Source organism: Apteryx mantelli, chromosome 2 (assembly GCF_036417845.1).
Source record: "Apteryx mantelli isolate bAptMan1 chromosome 2, bAptMan1.hap1, whole genome shotgun sequence".
NCBI classification, from domain to species: Eukaryota; Metazoa; Chordata; class Aves; order Apterygiformes; family Apterygidae; genus Apteryx; species Apteryx mantelli.
In genome coordinates this window covers 95,315,549-95,334,051 of record NC_089979.1, presented here as the reverse complement: position 1 = coordinate 95,334,051, position 18,503 = coordinate 95,315,549, and the positions used below count along the sequence as shown (strand labels likewise).

General features: G+C 40.4%; 1 protein-coding gene and 1 long non-coding RNA gene across 3 annotated transcripts in view; one reads left to right on the top strand and one right to left on the bottom strand.

Annotated features, from left to right (window-relative positions):
- Positions 1-1,316: 1,316 nt before the first annotated feature.
- LOC106496959 (uncharacterized) lies at positions 1,317-8,787 on the bottom strand. The gene is made up of 3 exons (XR_001294709.2): positions 8,758-8,787; positions 6,354-6,407; positions 1,317-2,940 (listed from the first exon to the last, which is right to left on the bottom strand). It is a non-coding gene; the product is annotated as an uncharacterized lncRNA (long non-coding RNA).
- TMEFF1 (transmembrane protein with EGF like and two follistatin like domains 1) overlaps positions 7,954-18,503 on the top strand; it is a 135,173-nt gene continuing 124,623 nt past the window's right edge. For both annotated transcript variants that reach the window (XM_067292418.1, XM_067292417.1), the window contains exon 1: positions 7,954-8,235. In XM_067292418.1, the coding sequence (XP_067148519.1) occupies positions 8,046-8,235 (190 nt within the window). In that variant the 5' untranslated portion in view covers positions 7,954-8,045. The remainder of the gene's footprint in view (positions 8,236-18,503) is intronic.

The following is an 18,503-nucleotide window of genomic DNA, read 5'->3' as shown; positions in this document are numbered from 1 at the left end:
ATTTCTCTATATGTGAAATGTAGTGCATCTCACTTAATAGTTTTAATCAATGCTTGCATATTGATTGATGTATTTCAGCCAATTTAGCCTGCTCCCCAGTTACAATCAATTAGTGCCACTTCCTGACTTAATACACATATCCTGGGGCAGAGAGAAGTACTTCTTTGAATCTTACAGGTTTTAGAAGCATTCTGTGATACAGACAAAAGTTCCAAATTTAAAAATGTCATGTAATTGTTACAATACTCCAATACCTACTGAATCTGCTTTCTAATGCTCTCTGTACTTTCTACAAAAGAACCCCAACCATTAAATATAGAGCATTGCTGGTTTACTAATGTGCACAAAAGTGTATGTTTTATGTGTTATGCCAATTATATGTCTCTGAAAAGGAAAAGGTAGGACCCCATACTCCAGGCAGCTGGAATTTCAAAAGTGGATGCATTTGAGATACTGGGATATGTTTGGAGACAACAGTGACTCCAGATATTTAGGCAGCTTTGCTATGAGGTTTCTCTCCTGGGAAAGAGTAGCAGACACAAAGCCTGTGCCCAAATAAAATGGCAGAGCAGCTAAAATAAGGAAAGCCCTGCAGCCTACCGGTGATCATGCAAGCCAAGAGAGCAGAGGCCAGTGACCAAGACCTGGTATGGCGGTCTGGCGAATATCCCTCAGATGGAGCTCTATCTCTAAAAAGAAAATACTTTCAGTTGCTTAGAAACAGGGTCTGCTTTTCAGATCAGTATGTACATCTAGGGGAAAACATGTAAAATTTCTTGAGAGGAAACTGGGAAAGGAGAGAATGGTACATACAAACAAATCATGTGATTACAGTAGGTCGAGAGGTCTGTGCTACCTGCAAAAAAAAGTATTAATCTCCTATCTTTCTAAGTAGAAATTTCACTGTTGGTATTAAGGGAATACTTACTAAATCACTTTGCCAAGAAGATGGAAGCTGACTTCAGACCTTTGTTATAGTTGCATAATTGGATGGTAGGAAATGCTTGGTTCAGCTAGCATTTTTTTTTATATGGGCAAGTCGTTGTGAAAGCATCATAATTCACTACAAAACCTTTATCACACATTGGCCAAAAGTGCCATCTTTCCAGGTGCACCCTCACCAATGTGCACCAGCTGTCACTTGTCAGATGGCACAATGGTTCACATAATGGGTCTTGTTCTTATCCTGAAAACTTCTGGAAGGCAGACAGAAACACGTGGAGCACTGTAGCTGATGGTCCATCTAGTTTAAATACATAATATATAGTCTTATATTTCTGGACACAAATGTAATCATATTAGACACGTTCTTATGGAAATTTATCCATTTGCCTTTATTATCCACCAAAGGAAATTTTGCAAGGTTCTGGAAATCCAGTATATCTCCCATTTATAAGTCATGACTTGCAAATATTTACAGATGTGCTGAAAAAAGCATATTACTATGTTAATGAACACATACTGAGCTTCCTCAAGCTTTGGAAATTCATTCTGAATTTTTGTGGAGAAACAAGATAAGAATATATTATCATTTAAGAATGTCATTATTCTGGGCCCTAATCTCTCATTAACCTGAATGTGCATTAAGTTGGAACTGGCTCCTTGCCCTGTTCCTATTTTATATGCCACAAACACTGTGCATGTTAAAAATATGCAAAATTTTTGTTCCTCCTTTTCTTTGACAGTTACTTTTTTTTTTTGAAGTATATAGTTACATATTGACATAATGATAACGAAATTGCTTTTTTGCTTATAAGCATTATAGATAATGTGGATCAAGAACAGTATAATCTTCCCCTTTTTGTGCAAAACATCATAAAATATGTAAGAAAATAAAACTTGGAAAATCTGGTAATAATACAAGCATGAACCTTATAGCTATTGATAACAAAGCACAAGGCTATGCCTGAGAAGGCTAAATGTGTAATAAAAGAAATCAGCTTACAGTGACATGGAAATGGTTAATAAACTTTGAAAAGGCATGCAAAACTATAGCAGTAGAAGAAGGTTGGAGAAGGTTGGAGAAAATTAGACTGGGAAATGCAATGAAATATAGCAATAAAAAAAAGCTTATGTAATTTTGAATTGCACACTGTCACAGCACAGGGAAGTAATAGTACCTTTCTGTATTTCTTTAGTGGATCGACAAGCAGTATGCTGCATTCACTTGTGTGCTTCCAAAAAAAAAAAATTAAAACAAAATAAAATTGAAATTACAGAGCCCCTTGACAAAAATGTCTGAGAATATTTTACAATATAATGTACTACTAAAACCAGTCATTAGGGACAATGAAATGCAGCATAAAACCTGTCATTCTTTAATCTGCTTTTACATTTTGATTAAGAATTGCAGATAACAACATGAAGGGTATTCTCAAAGCAAGGGGCATAATTGGCAAAATCTCTAGTACTCATTAACTGAAGATTATACTTAAAACAAACTAAATACTCATCTAATTCAGAATACAGAGCACTGTTGGGGCAATACAGCTCAAGTTCAGTGAAGTATACTATATTTTTGCCTTTAGGTTGCCAAAAGTTAATAGCAGAATTAAAAAAACTGCATGATTTTTACAGATACAGTGAAAGATCTGTAGAATTAAACATATCACCTTCTTTGTACACCTAGCATTATACAGGTTACAATGTTATGAATTAGCTGCAGCCTAGATGTAATTCACTGTGGCCCCTATTAACAAAGAATTGAAATAGTCCAATCCATAACAGTCAAAAGCATTTGTCAACATCTGGAAATCACATTCAATAATATATATGGGCTGGTAGGATAGTGATAAGTTCATTCCTGCATTTGTGGGGAAATGAACTAGCAGTGACATTTCTTCTTGTGTCTTCGACTTGTATCTCTAGCCTGGTTCTTAGGAATCATCCTGCTGATCCAAATGGGTTTTTGGTCATGTCTTTCAACTGAAGAAAGATATTCTGGGAAAGAAGAGGGAAAATAACTGAAAGACAAGAAACACAGATTTGGCATCATGGTGAATAGAGAAGAGAAAGACAGGAAATTATGGAAGAAAAAAAATGTAGGCACATGTCTGAAAAATCAGAGGTTAAAGAAGTAGAGGGAAATAGAGAAAAGAAACACAGGAATGAAGTAAAAGACGTAAAAGAGATGACATGGCAACACAGGGGAAAGAGATTTCAGCTGCCCAGGAACAACTGTGCTAGAAGTGTTGCTGCCTCAGAAATTGGTGAGGCATTGGGGGCAGCTCTAAGCACTGGACGAGGACACTGCTGATTAAGGCAGCAGACTGCTGCCACTGTCCCACTGCCTATGTTGCTTTTCACAGAGCCATGACCAAGTTGTACAGAGGAGGCAGTAGCAGTTGTCAGCCATATCTTTTCCACTTTCTAGGAGCAGCAGCAGTAGCAAGTCTGGCTTTCCTGAGGTCTTGTCCTTGTTCTGTCCTCATTACTGTGGCAGCAAATTCAGTTTGGCCTACAGTCCTGTACAGGACATGAAATCTTTTTCCTAGCTTTGACGGGTGTTAAATATTGTGAATCACTTGATCAAGCCTCTTGACTAAAAGTTAGACTTAGCAGAAAAGTTAGACTTAGTGAAACTCTAAAAACAAAGACAAAGTATTGATCTGGGACTAATGCTCCATGTTTAGTTCTGGACTGAAAGGACCAAGATAGTACTGTGCTAAATACTATGAAAGAAACCCCTTCCTGTTCAGCAAAGAGTCTTCTAGCCAAGGAATGCTCAGAAAGGATGTCTGCATTGCCAGTGGGTGTGCGTGGTGAAATCAACTGGCGTGGGGTCTGTAGGATAGGATACAAAGTACTATACAGTCACCTAACACTAAATCCTGGGTCACACTCTTGAATTCTGTAGCACTCATGAATAACACAGCAGAAATTCTATAGTGCTAAAAATAATTTTAATGTGCATCAATTACTTATGAAATTAAATAATGAATTAACTATACATGAAAGTATACACCATAACCAGTACCAGCTGGTCCTTTCTTCACTGTTTTGATATTGCACTAATATTTTATATCATCAAAATGCTGCTGAACTATATAATAAAGATTCTTATTTTTATTAGCAAGGTTGTAAACGCAGAAGGTAGTAGATTTGGGTAGGTGTCAGCTGAGATTTTTGGCACTGAGGAGAAAACAACTGGGGGTAGAGAAATGAGATCAACCACTGGACAAACCGAGTATTCCTAATAAAAAGATCAGAAGTGAAACAGTGTATAAGAAAGGATTCCTTTGTCCTCAGGCATTTATTCAGGCTGATTATAGATTTGACTTGATGACACTGCTCCAGTTTATACTCTGTTAATATTTTTTTCACAACTTCAAGCATTAGAAACACTCTTTGGTTAAGAATCAAAGTTGAGACTTATAAGTACAATTCTCTGGCAAAAAGCCATCAAGGGCAGGATTCTAATGTCTCACACAGCTATATGACACATGGGGCTCTGAACAATAGTTTAATTATTTCACTAAATTATAGATCTCTGTTCTCCATTCTTGTACTCTAAGATGAAATAAAAGTGTTTTCACAATTATATGCATCTAAATCATATCCAGGTCTTTGGCAAATGTAATCCCTCTCACTGGTTTGGTCACCTTTCTCTGCTTTTACATACTGCTTACTTACCTTTGGTTGTGCATCAGCCTTTTTACAATTACTGGAGAAAAATAAGAGAAAGCAGAAACTGTGGATGCACCAGCAGCAGACTGTGAAAAACTGCTGTTTGTGTTCAAATGCTCGCAAAGGATGACAATCTTAGACAATCTGTAGAGCTTCCTACTTTCACAAGAGAGCAGTTGGAGGTGAGCAGAAGTGTAATCATTGTATAATTAAAATAAAGTCAAATTTACTAGCCAAAGATGGAAGGTACTGAATGTGGCAGAATTTAACATGATCTCAAAGAAATATCAGAGCTGTCATTTCCTCAGTGTGGCATTCTGTCAGTCTGTAACAATTTGTATCACAGAAACTGCTTGTTCAAATTCATTCAGAGATCTTTTGCTTCTTTAGCTGGCAGAGAAGTGCTTATTTTTACTTTATTTTTTAATCAGAGACAGAGTAAGAGTGAATACCCAGCTGGCATAGTGTGAATTTGCCAGTCAAGCATGACTGTATCACCTAAGGTTAGCTAGAGATGCACCCAGACAGATAACACAGCTCAGACATGACTTTTCTAGCTAAAAAATGGCATATCATCTATCCCAGGAGTCAAAAACAAACAAACAAACAAACAAAAAACTCCCATGAGATTTACTTATAATCAAACCTCTGATATGATGCCACATAGAGATTACCTAGTTAAGCTGAAAGAGATGGGGAACTGTAACAAAGCTGTAAATTAAGTTGGGAACTTGCTACAAATGACAACATAATGACATGGAAGGGGAATGTTTAAACTGAGAGAAGTTACTATTACTGTTTCTTAAAGTTCTGTGATGAATATTTTTATGTATTTTCATTAACATAAAATTTGGAGTCTGCTGGTAACAAAAAACTGGGCAGGATTATCTATAGAAAGGAGGTTCTGAATATCATACAGAGATGATCTAGAGGACTGGAATGACAGAAATGAGCTGAAATTCAGTAGTGGTAAAGATAAAGATCATGCACTTAGACATTCACAAAAAGCATTTTTATTATAGACTGTAAATGACAAACAAATAGAAAGTGTTGCTTGTATTACTCACTCACAGTGTGACCCCAAACCATCAGTGTGTTTTGGTCACATAAAAAGCAAATTGTATGAGAAAAGGTCATCCAGAAGAAATCAGGAGATTTCCTGATTTCTCCTCCATTGCAAAAGACAGTGTTTTTGTAAAAAACTGTTATATATTTACTGTCAGCTATGCTGAAGAAAGCTGAATTCAAATTGTGTTTGGTGCAGGAAGTTAGACTTGAGAGTGGGTATGACTGTTGCCTATAAATACATTACAGGCATATATGTGAGGGAGAGAGAAATGTCTAAACTAAAGCTCAGTATACTACAAGAACAAGTGGGTATTGAATATGTTTAAGCCAGACTTTGGAAGGAGCTTTCTGACAAAGACATGAGGGAAGTTCTGGTACAGCCCCCCAGCAAGAAGTGAGGTCAAATATACTTAATGCAAGGTGGATATTGCTCTGTTTATAGAAAGGGCTATATGGTGTATTTACTCCTACAGTAGCAAAGTACTAGCTTCAGAACACAAGATCTGTGCCAGTCCCATGTCCTAAAGCCTGAAAAGGTGTACCTGCCTAGCAGACCAAATTGCAAAATGCAGATGTCTGAGCAAACTTTAAATAAGGTAGCCAATGTACCTAAAGCAGCCTAGTTACAGCAGAGCAAGTCTCCATGCAAGTTAACATACCTTGCCAAGCAGCAGAGGTCTTCTGAGATCTCACCACACCCCCCTCTATCATCCCTATTAACAAAAGGAGAAAATAATTACAGAAAAATGTTTACATAGCAGAGACAGTCAGTGCTGACTGCTACATTCTGAAAGAAAATAGCTTTTTCAGTCTTAGCAATACAGAACTTAGCTCTTCATCTACATATTAAAAAAAAAAAGCCTGACTTTGTATGGCTGACCACTGTGCCTACCCAGAGCTTATAAATGGATTTATGGCCTTATTCTTGACTGTTGCTGTTAGCAAACTACTCTAAGGTCTCCCTCCTCACACAGGAGCCATACTTCAGAGCCAGACCGTGGCATGCAGCAGCAGATTGACCTAGGAAATGGGCAGCTCTTGGTCTTGAACAGCAAATGTTTTGTACAGTATGTTGAAAAACTAGTACCAAATGTAAGCCTCAACTGAGCCAGGAAAATCTCTTGCTGAATGTACAAATACTTCCTATGTTTTCCCTGTGTAAAAATGATCCCAGTGCTGCCAAATCACACAATACTTCAAGCCACACAATAAGACATGGAGAGTTTGCGCTCAAGACATGCCTGGCACTCTACCTCCTGGCCCTCTGAAGGGTCTCCATGAAAAAAAAAAAAAGATAATAAAAGCTCTCTGTTACAAAAGCCACTACATTTACTGTGAACATATGAATTTATTTGGATTTGTAGAAATACTCCTGCCATAGGTGCTGGGCTCCTGTACACTAAAAAATAACAAGCCTTACAATTAATCGGTAGTAAAAATGGTCTCTCTGCTTTCTTCCTCATCCCCACTTGTGTCAACTGATCAAGGAATAATAAACCATCTTGTCGGATGACAAACGATATGCACCCGGTCCTCCCTCCTCGCTGCCCTTGGAGGACTTCGCACACACAAACCCGCTCTTCATTCATTCGCCCTTTATTATTATTCCCTCACGCCTTTCGGTGGTACCTACCACCGGCCGCCCCGAGCGATGGGCAGTGGCTGCTGCCGCCGCGCTGTCGCCCGCATCCGCGGGGCTGCCCGCGCTCCGCTCCCCGCCGAGTGTCCCGCGCCGCCGCCGCCTCCCCCGGCCGGGCCCGGCGCTCGCGGGAGGCAGCGACGCCGCCGGCCCCCGCCGTGCGGGCAGCCGCTCCCAGGACGCCGCCCGCCTCCCCGCCGCTCGCCCTGCCCGCGGAGCACGGAGAAGCCCCTCACCTCTCCTCCGGGTCCCGGGGGAGGGGGCTACCATCACATGTGCTTCTCCTCTGCTCTGCTCTTCCCCCCCCCCCCGCCTCCTCCCTCCGCAGCGGCGGCAGCAGCAGCCGCCTCAGCCGCGCTCCCTTTGTTGTAGCCGGAGCGGCGGCGCTGCCGAGCGCCGCGCACAAAGGAGCGCGGCCGGGGGGAGCGGCCCCGCCGGCAGCGCGCCGCCGAGGCAGCCGCCGCACAGCCGGGCTGCGGGAGCCACGCCGCGCCGCACCGCGGAGCCAGCCCTGCCGCGGCGAGGCGCCGGCGACGCCGGGTCTCTCTGGCCACCGCGACGGGGATGCTGAAGGCTTGCTCCGGGCCGGCGGAGAAAAGACGGTTCCACTCGGGCGGCACTCTGGGCTCCGGCTGATGCTGTGGGCCTGCCGCCGCCATCCCGCTGCCCCCATCCCGCTGCCCCGCCGCTGCTCCTCGGCCGCCCCCTCGCCATGGTGGGAGACAGCTCGGCCGCCGCCCAGCCGCTGCTGCGAACAGGACCGCCGCTGGCGCTGTGCTGCACCTCGGCCCTCCTTGTGCTCGCCCTCTCCGCGCTGCCCGCCAGCCGCGCGTCCAACCCCCTGCCTGGCAGCGAGTGCCAAAGCGGCGGCACCGGCAAGGGGAAAGGCATCAACTGCTCAGGTAATGCCCCGCCGGCAGCACCCAGCGGGGCCCCCCGCAGCGCTCCCCGCACAGGCGCGGCGTGGCCGCCCCCGCCCCGGCGGTCGGCCGGCACAGCAGCCCGCGCCCACGCGTGCACGTGGGGAGGCTGAGCCTGAGCCGACCCGCTCCGGCTTTCCCGCGGCCCGGCCCGGCCCGCCGCGCCCTCCCCTCCCTTCCCCTCCCCTCCCCTCCCCTCCCCTTGGCCTGGCCCGGCGCGGCGCTGCGCTGCGCTGAGGGCGGTGGAAGACAAAGGAGCGGCCCTGTCACCCAGGCCCGGCCCCGGCCCCGGCGCCAGTGGTGGGGGCTCCGGCGGGCAGGGGATCGCTCTCTCCGGCGGCGGGGGGCACGAGGGCACCCCGGGACTGAGGGGGGAGTTTGCCGCCATCTCTCAGCTTTTGTTGTTCTTTCTTTCCCTCCGTTGTTTTCAGTACGGGCAGGTGCGCGCCAGCCACCCTCGGGGCTACCCCCGGCCTCCCTCCCCACGGGGTTCCCATTCCTCACTTTTTCCGTCCTGCCCGAGAAAGAGGGGAAATAGCCTGGAGGTACCACGTGAGCGTAACCCAGCACAGCGTTTACACGGAATGTTTCTTCTGTCTGCCTGTCTCTCTGGTCGTGTATACAGACCCTGAGACTTAATGTAGCCTCTCCATCCTTCTCTGGTTGCTATGTAGACTCACTGTGGATGAGATGTAGACAGCAAATACTCCGTTATATGTTCGGGAAATATTTTTAAGAATTTTTTCCTGTTTCGGTTCCATGTCTTTATTATTTTTGCCCATGCTATGCATAAATACATGCTAATGCAGTACAGTTTCAATGTAGATGGATTGGCTTGGTATGACAGCAGCGCATTTTCTTAAATTTTGAGGGATGTGGTAGGCTGAAATTTTTCTGAAGTAGAACAAAGTAAATACGTGCAATATAAAGTTTATAATTTGCTAGGAACACTTGTTTTTCCTCTGCAAACTAAAATATTCGGATAAACTAACTTAATTTGTGTCTGAAAAATTGCTGAGAATGCCTCCTTTTTCTTTTTAAAATAACAGATTTATTCCACTAGAATGATTGCTGCTGAAAGCTGTATAAAGTGCCTTCTCCAAGGTGATGAATATTTCTTGCACTGTGCTCAGAGTCCCCTGCTCCCATTGTCTTCAGTGAGATTTGGAAGGCAATTTGCACTTTGGAAGGAGCTATCGGGACTTCCCAGGGGAGGGTCATAATTCTGTAAAACAGCTTTTAAGAAATGAGTGATTGGTACAGAGATGTTTCTCCCATTTACATTTTATAATGTGGATAATGCTGGCTATCAAATTCATAAACCAGCAAACAGTGTCAAAATAATTTTGCAATATAATAAATCTCACTACTGTTCATTCTCAATATGCTTATTTGTTCTTAACTTTAGCCAGTCTTGACATCTAGTGTAATAGTTTGTGATACCACAATGCTACTGTTTTATTGCTGCTTGGCTTTTTTTATTCAATTTGTATGAATGTCATGTTTATTTTTAAGGAGAGGTTAATAGGTTAATGTGTCAATGGCATTAGTGGCTTACCCATCAGAGACATGTGGGTCATTAGAACATAGCAAGTGCATAAATCAGTGAAATTAAATATGCAAGGTTGGTGAAACATATGAGGAAGTTTCTAAGATGGCATGCATGGATATTGTTATTCTTTAGAAACCATCACTGATAGAGGACTTTCCAACCTGGAATTAGAAAACTGTATGCTGTGTCAAAGACATTCAAAATGATTGTTCTAGTAAAAATAGGCAGAAGCAAATATGTATGCTATGTACCTATGTATGACAAGCACTGTTTTTAGTGTAACTGCAAAAATATGAAAGAACAATTTAATTCAGAAATCCAATACTCAAATTCTACTGTGTTAACTGTTTCAGGCAAAACTGTTGTGTCTCAGTTCTCAACATTAATTTTAAAAGAACTAATATCAACACTAAATATTGGGGACAGATTTTCCCCTCACTTACCTCTGTATATGTTCATTAATTTTTACTGGTTAAGCTACTCCCAGCAAAAGATGAGTTTCCTGTATTTACACATGGGGCCAGATATATTGACATTAGCACCTTTCTCAGTGGAGCACTATTATATAGATTACTATTTATACTGAAAGTTAAACTTAAGAACATTATCAGTACTTTTTCTTCAAGCATTTGGACTCTATAGATGACTTTCCATACTCGGAGAAGCAGAAAACATACTTTGTTTATTATTTTCTCATTTTAATGTTTGCATCTGGTTGATCTCCTGTCTTGGAACAGTGTTTTAAACTTTTTTGTTTGAAAAAACAAAAGGTCCTTGAGGTTATAACATTTTATCGTCACTAGATCATAGAGCTACCTATAAAATCTTTACTAGTACTACTTTATTTTTCATTAAATTGTTAAGAAATTCCAAACTCCTCTTCTTGATTCCTTCAGAATATATTCCTCAATATATAGCTGCTATAATAAAAGAACATTGCAGGGTGGAAAATACAGGCAGGTAACATGAAAGCTAAGGTAGCTTTTTAAGCCCTGATTCTCCCCTTTCTGTATGCATTACAGTCTCGTGTTTTGTTAAATTATGATGTGATTGCATCATCACTGGCCCTAGGAAGGACAATCTAATCAAGTGATTACAGTAGGAGACAGAGACTTATATAAAGTCAACTATAGTGTGTATGTGTGTGTGTATATATATACTATATATAGGACTATATGTAGTTAATTGATGATGTGGCATTCTAAGCATTTGTTCATCTGTAAATCCATACTTTTTTAAGCTAGGTATACTAAAATATTTTACATTTTACATTTTACATGGAATGGGGCAAAACCCAGAAGTTGTGTTTCCTGTCTGAAAAAGAAAACAGCTAATGAATCCTAGGGTTTGTGCTTTAGAGATGTTATTTTATTCCCAGCTTTACCTGTAGTCATCTTACGTAACATTTCTGGTACTCGCTGAGGTGGAGTGATACTGCTTCTCTGCTCAGGTTACAAGATAGTCTTGTTCTTAATAAAGGCTGTGAACTACAGGGGATTATTAAGCATTCTGCCTGTAAAGGTAAGCACAAAATGTGTAGTTAGTTCATGAGCTCCTAATCCGTCGGGTACTCCCCAGAGGCACACCGCATATGGGAATTTTCAGTTTTAGACCAGTTGACTCCCCAGTGTGAGATATACTCAAATCACAACTTCAACCACAGAGGTTAGAATTTGATGAGATTATAACTGAGCAAATGCAGAGAATTTCAGTGCAAGGTACATGGTCTTAACAATAAGCATTGCTCAGTGCATTGGTTTGGATTTGTGTACCTGGCATTTTAATTAACAGTGATATGTTTCTGTTAGTAAGCGTTTCGGTTTGCTGCTCCTTTATGTAATAGTATATGCTTGTTTATGATGATTCCATGCATCTCCTATGAGTCTCATAGGTGGTATGCTATCCCCAGTTTCTTAAATTCTTGTTGAGTAAAGTGGATAAAGATAAAATTGCTTAAAGTTAGTTTATTGAGGCTTGAATGAGGTCAAGGAAAAATTAAGGACACTCTTCCTTTCATAGAATTCCTCTTCTGAGGAGTGTGAATGCCTTTTTTTGTTTCATTTTGTTAACATAATCATAACAGCTCTCAATAGCTTGTAGATAAAACTAGATGGAAAGTACTGATTAGTGCAGAGGGAAGGGAATGGATGGAAAAAGGAAAGTCTCCATTCTGTGATATGGAGATGCCTGTGTGTATGATGTGCTGTTCATTGAGCTTGAAAGTATAGGTTGTCAAAAAGCTCATAAATTTTTAGACAGGAGAGCAGAGAAAGCTACATTTGAGCAATCCTTAACCATATATATACTAACTTAGCTTTAAATATGCTTTAGAGAAATGGTTTCTGCCAAGAAAAAATTCATAGATTAGACAAACAGAAAATGTGAAAATAGTAGAAAAAAGAAAGAAGTGAGGGTTATAAAGCACTGGAACAGGTTGTCCAGAGAGATTGTGGAGCCTTCATCCTTGAAGATATTCAAAAACTGCCTCGACAGGGTCCTGGGCAATGTGTTCTAGGTGATTCTGCTTAAGCAGGGCAGTTGGACTAGATGATCTTCACAGGTCCCTTCCAACCTCAGCTGTTCTGTGATTCTGTGAAGTGAAGCAGGAACGTTTCAAGTGGCAAGCCAACAGGAATACAACAACCACAAGCAAAAAGCATATATTTTTATGGTTTAAAATGTAGTAGGATGAGAAGGGAGGAATATACATCAGCAGTGGAATAAAAGTATCTTAAGACTAGGCAACAGCAGTGGGTTCTGAGGAGGGATGTCAGTGGAACATGTTGACTGATACGCAAGAAGAAGGAACTAAGGAAGCAGTATGAGAAAGGATACAAAGCTGAGAATGGGAGCAAGGAACAAAGGATGAACACAGATGTGTTCAAGAACTAGCCACATCACATAGTTTTGTTTTCAAAACATGTGATTAGTGGCTCTTTTTGTAAAATGTCAGCAAGTCTGCTCTGCAGACCCTGTAGCAGGGTCCCCATACTCAGTGTCACTGGATACCAGTGCCAGTAGAAGAGGCATAGCATACACATTTCAATAAAAAAATTATCTGTTCAGGTCTTGTCTATGTACCATTTTGTAGTGGTATGTGTAACACACTTGTACACCAATCTTCTGGTGTAATCAGTGACTAGGAATTAAGAACATATCTTCTGCATTTTGTCTGTGGACTACCAGCAGTGCTGTATTGTTCAGTGTTTGACAGCTTGTGGGGATCATAGGAAGTGGCAAAACTGAGGTCAGAATGGCTAAATCAAAGTAATAGAATACTTGGAATACACTGCCTTAGTAGGAAATCATCTTTACTACACCTTTCTCCTCTGCCTATACTAACACTGCTTCCTTCAAAAGGATTTAACATTCATAGAATGATCTGGGTAGAAAGAACATTGAGAATTTTTCAAAAAGCAAGTGCTAAAAATGAAACAAGCAAGAATTTGCTAGGGTTAGAAACACAATGCCTGGGACATAAGCTCTAAGTGCCTAAGGGAACAGTTTTCCACAGAGAAGCTTATTCAATTATCTTTGCAAGGGTTTCTTTCTCAGAAGCATTTAGGATATGTCAGCACTGAAGAGAAGTCATACTTTCAAAAATACTATCTATATTTATTGGTAAATTACAGTTTTAGGGTTCAAACCAGAATAAAATGTCACTGTTTTAAAGCATGTTACTATATGTGCCAGCTGTAATTGAAAACTTCACCTTTTTCCTTAGAATAAGAAAGAGGGGCAAAACTGGTCACATCTGTGAGGGGAAGGCTTGAGTTTAAGAGTGGGCTTGACCAAACAGAGTTTCATATATGCTCTTTCCTCACTATTGGCTCCTATGTTGTCTGAAGTGCGGGTCCAGACTGTCTCTACTGTGATAGGGAAGGGAAGAGTATGTGTAGCTCATTCAGTCCTTCCTGTGCCCAATCCATCTGGTACACATGAGCATGAATTTGGGCTGATATCATCCTGAAGCATGGCCCTTTCCAGCTGGTCTGTACCTGAGCTCATGGTGACTGTGTGATCCAGAATCAGATGTGGCTTCAAGACTGGGTCTTACCTGTTGTTCAGCGTAACTGCTGGAACAGACATACCTTTTGTGGGTTTTTTGTGAGGATTAAGGGTTTCGTTTGGTGGGATGGGGTTATGTTTGTTCGTGGAAAATATTGGCCAGAGAATGTCCCTTCTGTACCAAGACTTCTCTTATAATTCCCATTAAAGGGAAAATAAGAAGTGTCTTTATTAAGAGCGGTTTGGCCCTTTCATTGCTGTTGATGTAAGGAGGTTGATTTTGCACTTACAGCCTAATGGCTTTCTTCTAGAGCTGACAGTTGACTGGGTAAAGGGAAGAGTTAATATTTACTTGCATTCTAAAAAGAAGCTGTGCCTAAGGTCTTTGAGTAAAGAAGTAGGAAAGCAGAGAATCCCATAGATACTGAGAACAGGCTAGATTTACTTTTTACTTCTAACGAGATTATCATGTTCCACCATTGATCAGTAAACTAAAAGTGCTTTTGACTTTTCTAGCCTGTGTTCAGGTTTTGGAGTGTGTTTGCAAAACAGGTAGTAGCAGTAGTTCCTAGGATAATGATAGTTGCAGCATTTGGGGAAGAACAAACATTTGAGCACCAAGAATGTTGAAAAAGGATATATTTTTCTGACTCTAAAAGTATCTAGGCTTGTGTTTGTCCTCCTTGATCAGTCCCTACAGATACTGTAGGGTGAAAAGTAAGATGGAGGACATTTTGACATTTTTGAGGTGAAAGTTTTTCTTTTTGTAAACAGTCTATAAATTTAATCAAGCTGAAAACCAAGGAAGTTCTATGTAAAATATTCTTTAAAAAAGCATTCTATCATAAGAATAGCTTTAGATAATAAGAAAATTATAATTAAATCATCTAGTAAACTAAATAATCCTCTCTAATCTTACTGCTGTATTATATTCTTAGATCATCTTAGAATTCTAACAGAATTTAGAAATAAAGGGAAATACAGGAATAAAAAGAAAAAGAGCGTGAGAGAGCGGAGTCTTCTTTTTGTAGAGCTGCTAAGAGCAGGGCATGTTTGACTAAATTCCAGAATAAAATTTATTTTATGAAACCATTTATTGACAAAATGGTTCTTTTATTTGTAGTATTTTTCTTTCAGAAAAGGATTAGAAGATGCAGACAAAGTGTGGTAAAGAATAAGTTTGCACAAGTCAGCAATCAGAAGTGTGATCTGATGCAATTAAGGTTCCCTGCAGAACCTTAAATTTGTTCCTTTGTGTTGATGAACAATTACAATGTATCTGTAGTTCTAATTTAGTTCACAATAGGCTTCATGGGGATGTAAGAGCAGAATTATTTTATCTTATATTATTAGGTAGATATCTAGTAGTGTCATTAGTTATTTAAATATTTGGGATCTATGGGTCATGTGTTCTTCAATTTATTTGTATTTAAGTAAAGAAATGTCAGGTCAGGTTCTTTTCTTAAAGATTCTTACTAGGGAACATTTGTCTCCCTTGAAATGGGGAGCAAGATGTCAATGAAACTTTGAGCACCTAGCATAGTCACTAGAAGAATTCTGTTCTTGCTGACTGAGTTACATCTAAAAACCTGGCTGGCTAGGAGTTGTGAGTCTGAATATATTCTGGATGCATTTACACATTTATTTTTTGAAGTGAATTTCTCTGTTTAAGATAGCAATTTAATGATATGCTGATATCAGCATTCAATTTGTAGGTTACTGTAAAACTGCATCACTGGTCATAGTGTGCCTTCATAAAGAGGCAGTGTTAAACCAGTGATTTCAGGATTTATTTTAGAATAATTTAAATGTTGGTATAGTAGACAATTTCTAAGGACTGAAAAGTCAAAAATTTTCCAGTAATAGATTATGCATTGTATTACAGCAACAATGTTTAAAGGAGCTGGTTCAAAATAAAATTAAATCCTTGTAATACCTCTCTCCTGACTTAGTATTATTAAAAATAAATTTATTTGCAATTATAGTCTTGAAACACAGACATTAGCTAACCATGTTCAAGCAGACAGGATTCTCATCCACATTTTAAAAATAGTGCTAATTAAGACCAGCAGGATGACATGAAAATAAAGGAGAAGAAAATCAGGAGCAAGACAGAACTGTCAGTACTTTTTCCAAAGGGACCTGGCTTCTTTCTGTGGTTACCAGATCATCCCTTAGTCAGTCTGTACCAGACTGAGACCTTGCTAGTTACCTGTATGCACCCATGTCTTAAAAAGGTGCAAATGCACTTTGCCTTCATAGAACTCATAGAACATCCCATCAGATACAACTGAAGAAAAGAATAGGTGCAATGTATCTGACAGAAGAAGAAGGATGGCCACGGGCTGTGTGCCTGTTCAGTATGTGAAATGGCTCTTCTCAAGTGTGGTCTGGAGGCCAGCGTGCTCCTGAAATCTGCCTCCTAGGCAGCCTGATTTCAGCTACCTGACTTTTTGGCAGGTGAAGTCTGAGTGCTTCAAGGAAAGACCCTGGGATATCTCCTCTGCCTGATACCAGTTACAGGAAAGCAATGCGGAAGCAGATGGGTTAAATGGAGGTGGCTGAGTGAGCCAGAGAGCTGGATCCAGGCAATGTCTGGTTTATTTGCACTTGAGTGTGCTGCAGTGTGTTCAAGATGAACATGAAATGCCTAACTTTGGGAGTTCCATGTGCTTCACCCCAGATGCAGCCCTGATTGCTTCCCATACTGACATTTTCCAACCCAGTTTCACCAGTTTGACATATCCAGTACTTACGTACTGCTGGCCAAAAAAACTATTTTAGAAGTTCTTAAGCGTTCTCTGTTAATTCTTGTGAACACTGCATATGATGATGTAAGAAGAAACAGAGAGCACACAATGAAATCATGCTGTCCCATCTACCTGCACTGGACTATATAAAACCAAACGTAAATGCACACATTTCAGCAGTGCATGAGCTGTTGCTCTGTTGCTTAAGCCTGAAACTCACAGAGGATTTTGTTTTACAGGAGTTTTACTTGCTCTCCTATTCAGAGACTGTCGCTGCTAGCATGGTTTCACACGTAACTACAACAAATAGGCATCATTTGCAAGAGGTGCTGAACTTCCTTTAAAATTTTAATACAAACAAAAAGCTTAGCAAATGCAGCATAAAAGCTTGAGATCTTGGCCAGCTGGAGGTGTCAGTACATATGCAGAAAATGCCCAAAATAGACTGGTCATCCAAAATGTGTGGATGCTTTTGAAAATGTAGGTTTTAATTCTTGATGTGTTATAAGCCACAAGATCAAGATATAAAGGCTGTAGCTGGTTCATGGAGACATATCAAACAGTGCAACTTGATATCAAACAGAGATTTCAGTAAAGAGTTTGCTAAAATGTTGTGGCTTGACAGCAGTTTGTTGCTTTAAAACTTAGGGAAGCATTGATCCAATTCAGTGTTTACATTTTGCTAATTAGCCTCGGCTCTGATTGTGTACCTGATCCCTCTGGGAGAGGCAGAGGTCAGTGTATTGTGCCAAATGTGTTCTCCAGGGCAGAGGAAAGCAGCAGAAAATCCTTATGCTAAAGAGATCCCCCTAAGCAGCAGTTCTGCGTGTAGTGGAGAGCAGATGGACTGGTACTTTCCTAAAGTGTTGTGTCCTCCAGTAGATTTCCTTTCCTTTCATCCTCCATTTCTCACAGAAAGTTCACCTAGAGAATTCTTCAAGGCAGAGTTCCTTCTCCTGTCTTGATTTTTTTACATGGAAGTACCATTTCAAAGTTATAAAAGTTAAACAAAAGTAGGCAGGCTCATGTTAAGGTCATAGAAATTTTTTCTTATACAAAACACGGTTTTGGAAGGCAGTTTCTTTCATGGTGTTTCTTCTCTGGTTAAGTGCAATGGATGTCCTTTTGTTTGTTTGTTTGCCCGGACATTTGTGTTTAAAATAAATGTCTTTGTGAAAATAGCTATATGTGTTTGAAATGTACAAAATTTGTTTCTGAGCTGGAAGGAGAATACTTTTTCACATCAGAATGTAGTGCTTATGGTAGGTATAAAACAAAAGTTTGGCTAGAAAACACAAAGAACAACTGCCTAATATTTAGAGGGGGGTATTTTGGTTGTAGTGAGAAGAGATATATCATTACCTGAATGCTCTTTCTTAAAACCTCTATCCATAATGTAGAATAGTTATCCAGATGAGAGAACGCAGCCTCCACATTTGCAAGTGATATTCAGGCTCCTGGCCAGGCAAGGAGGAATAGTGGAACCAGACTCAGAATTTGAGTGTTTTGGGTGGTCTATCTAGCAGATGGTAAATGCAGTCCAATGTAAAAAATTCGTCTGGGAGCAAGGAATCAATCATCCAGCACACTGATGGGGAAAGGGTTTTGGGAGTTATAACAGAAAAATTAATGAGCTGGCAATCCACTGCAAAGCAGTGTTAAAACAGCAAAAAAAGATACTACACTGTAATAAAATAGTCCTCACACAGAAGACAAAAGAGATGAACATAGTGCTTTATTAGACACTTGATAAAGCTAATCTAGAGCAGTGCATTAGATATCAAAAAACTAATAGTATTTGAACAAAATGATTAAATAATTCAGTATCAAAATCTGAAAGCATAATAGTTAATTTAGATAAGAGAAGTTTTTTTACTGCCTTCACATTTGTTTCCTGAATACATAGGCTGTTGTGTCATAGGAATTGCTTATTAATAATC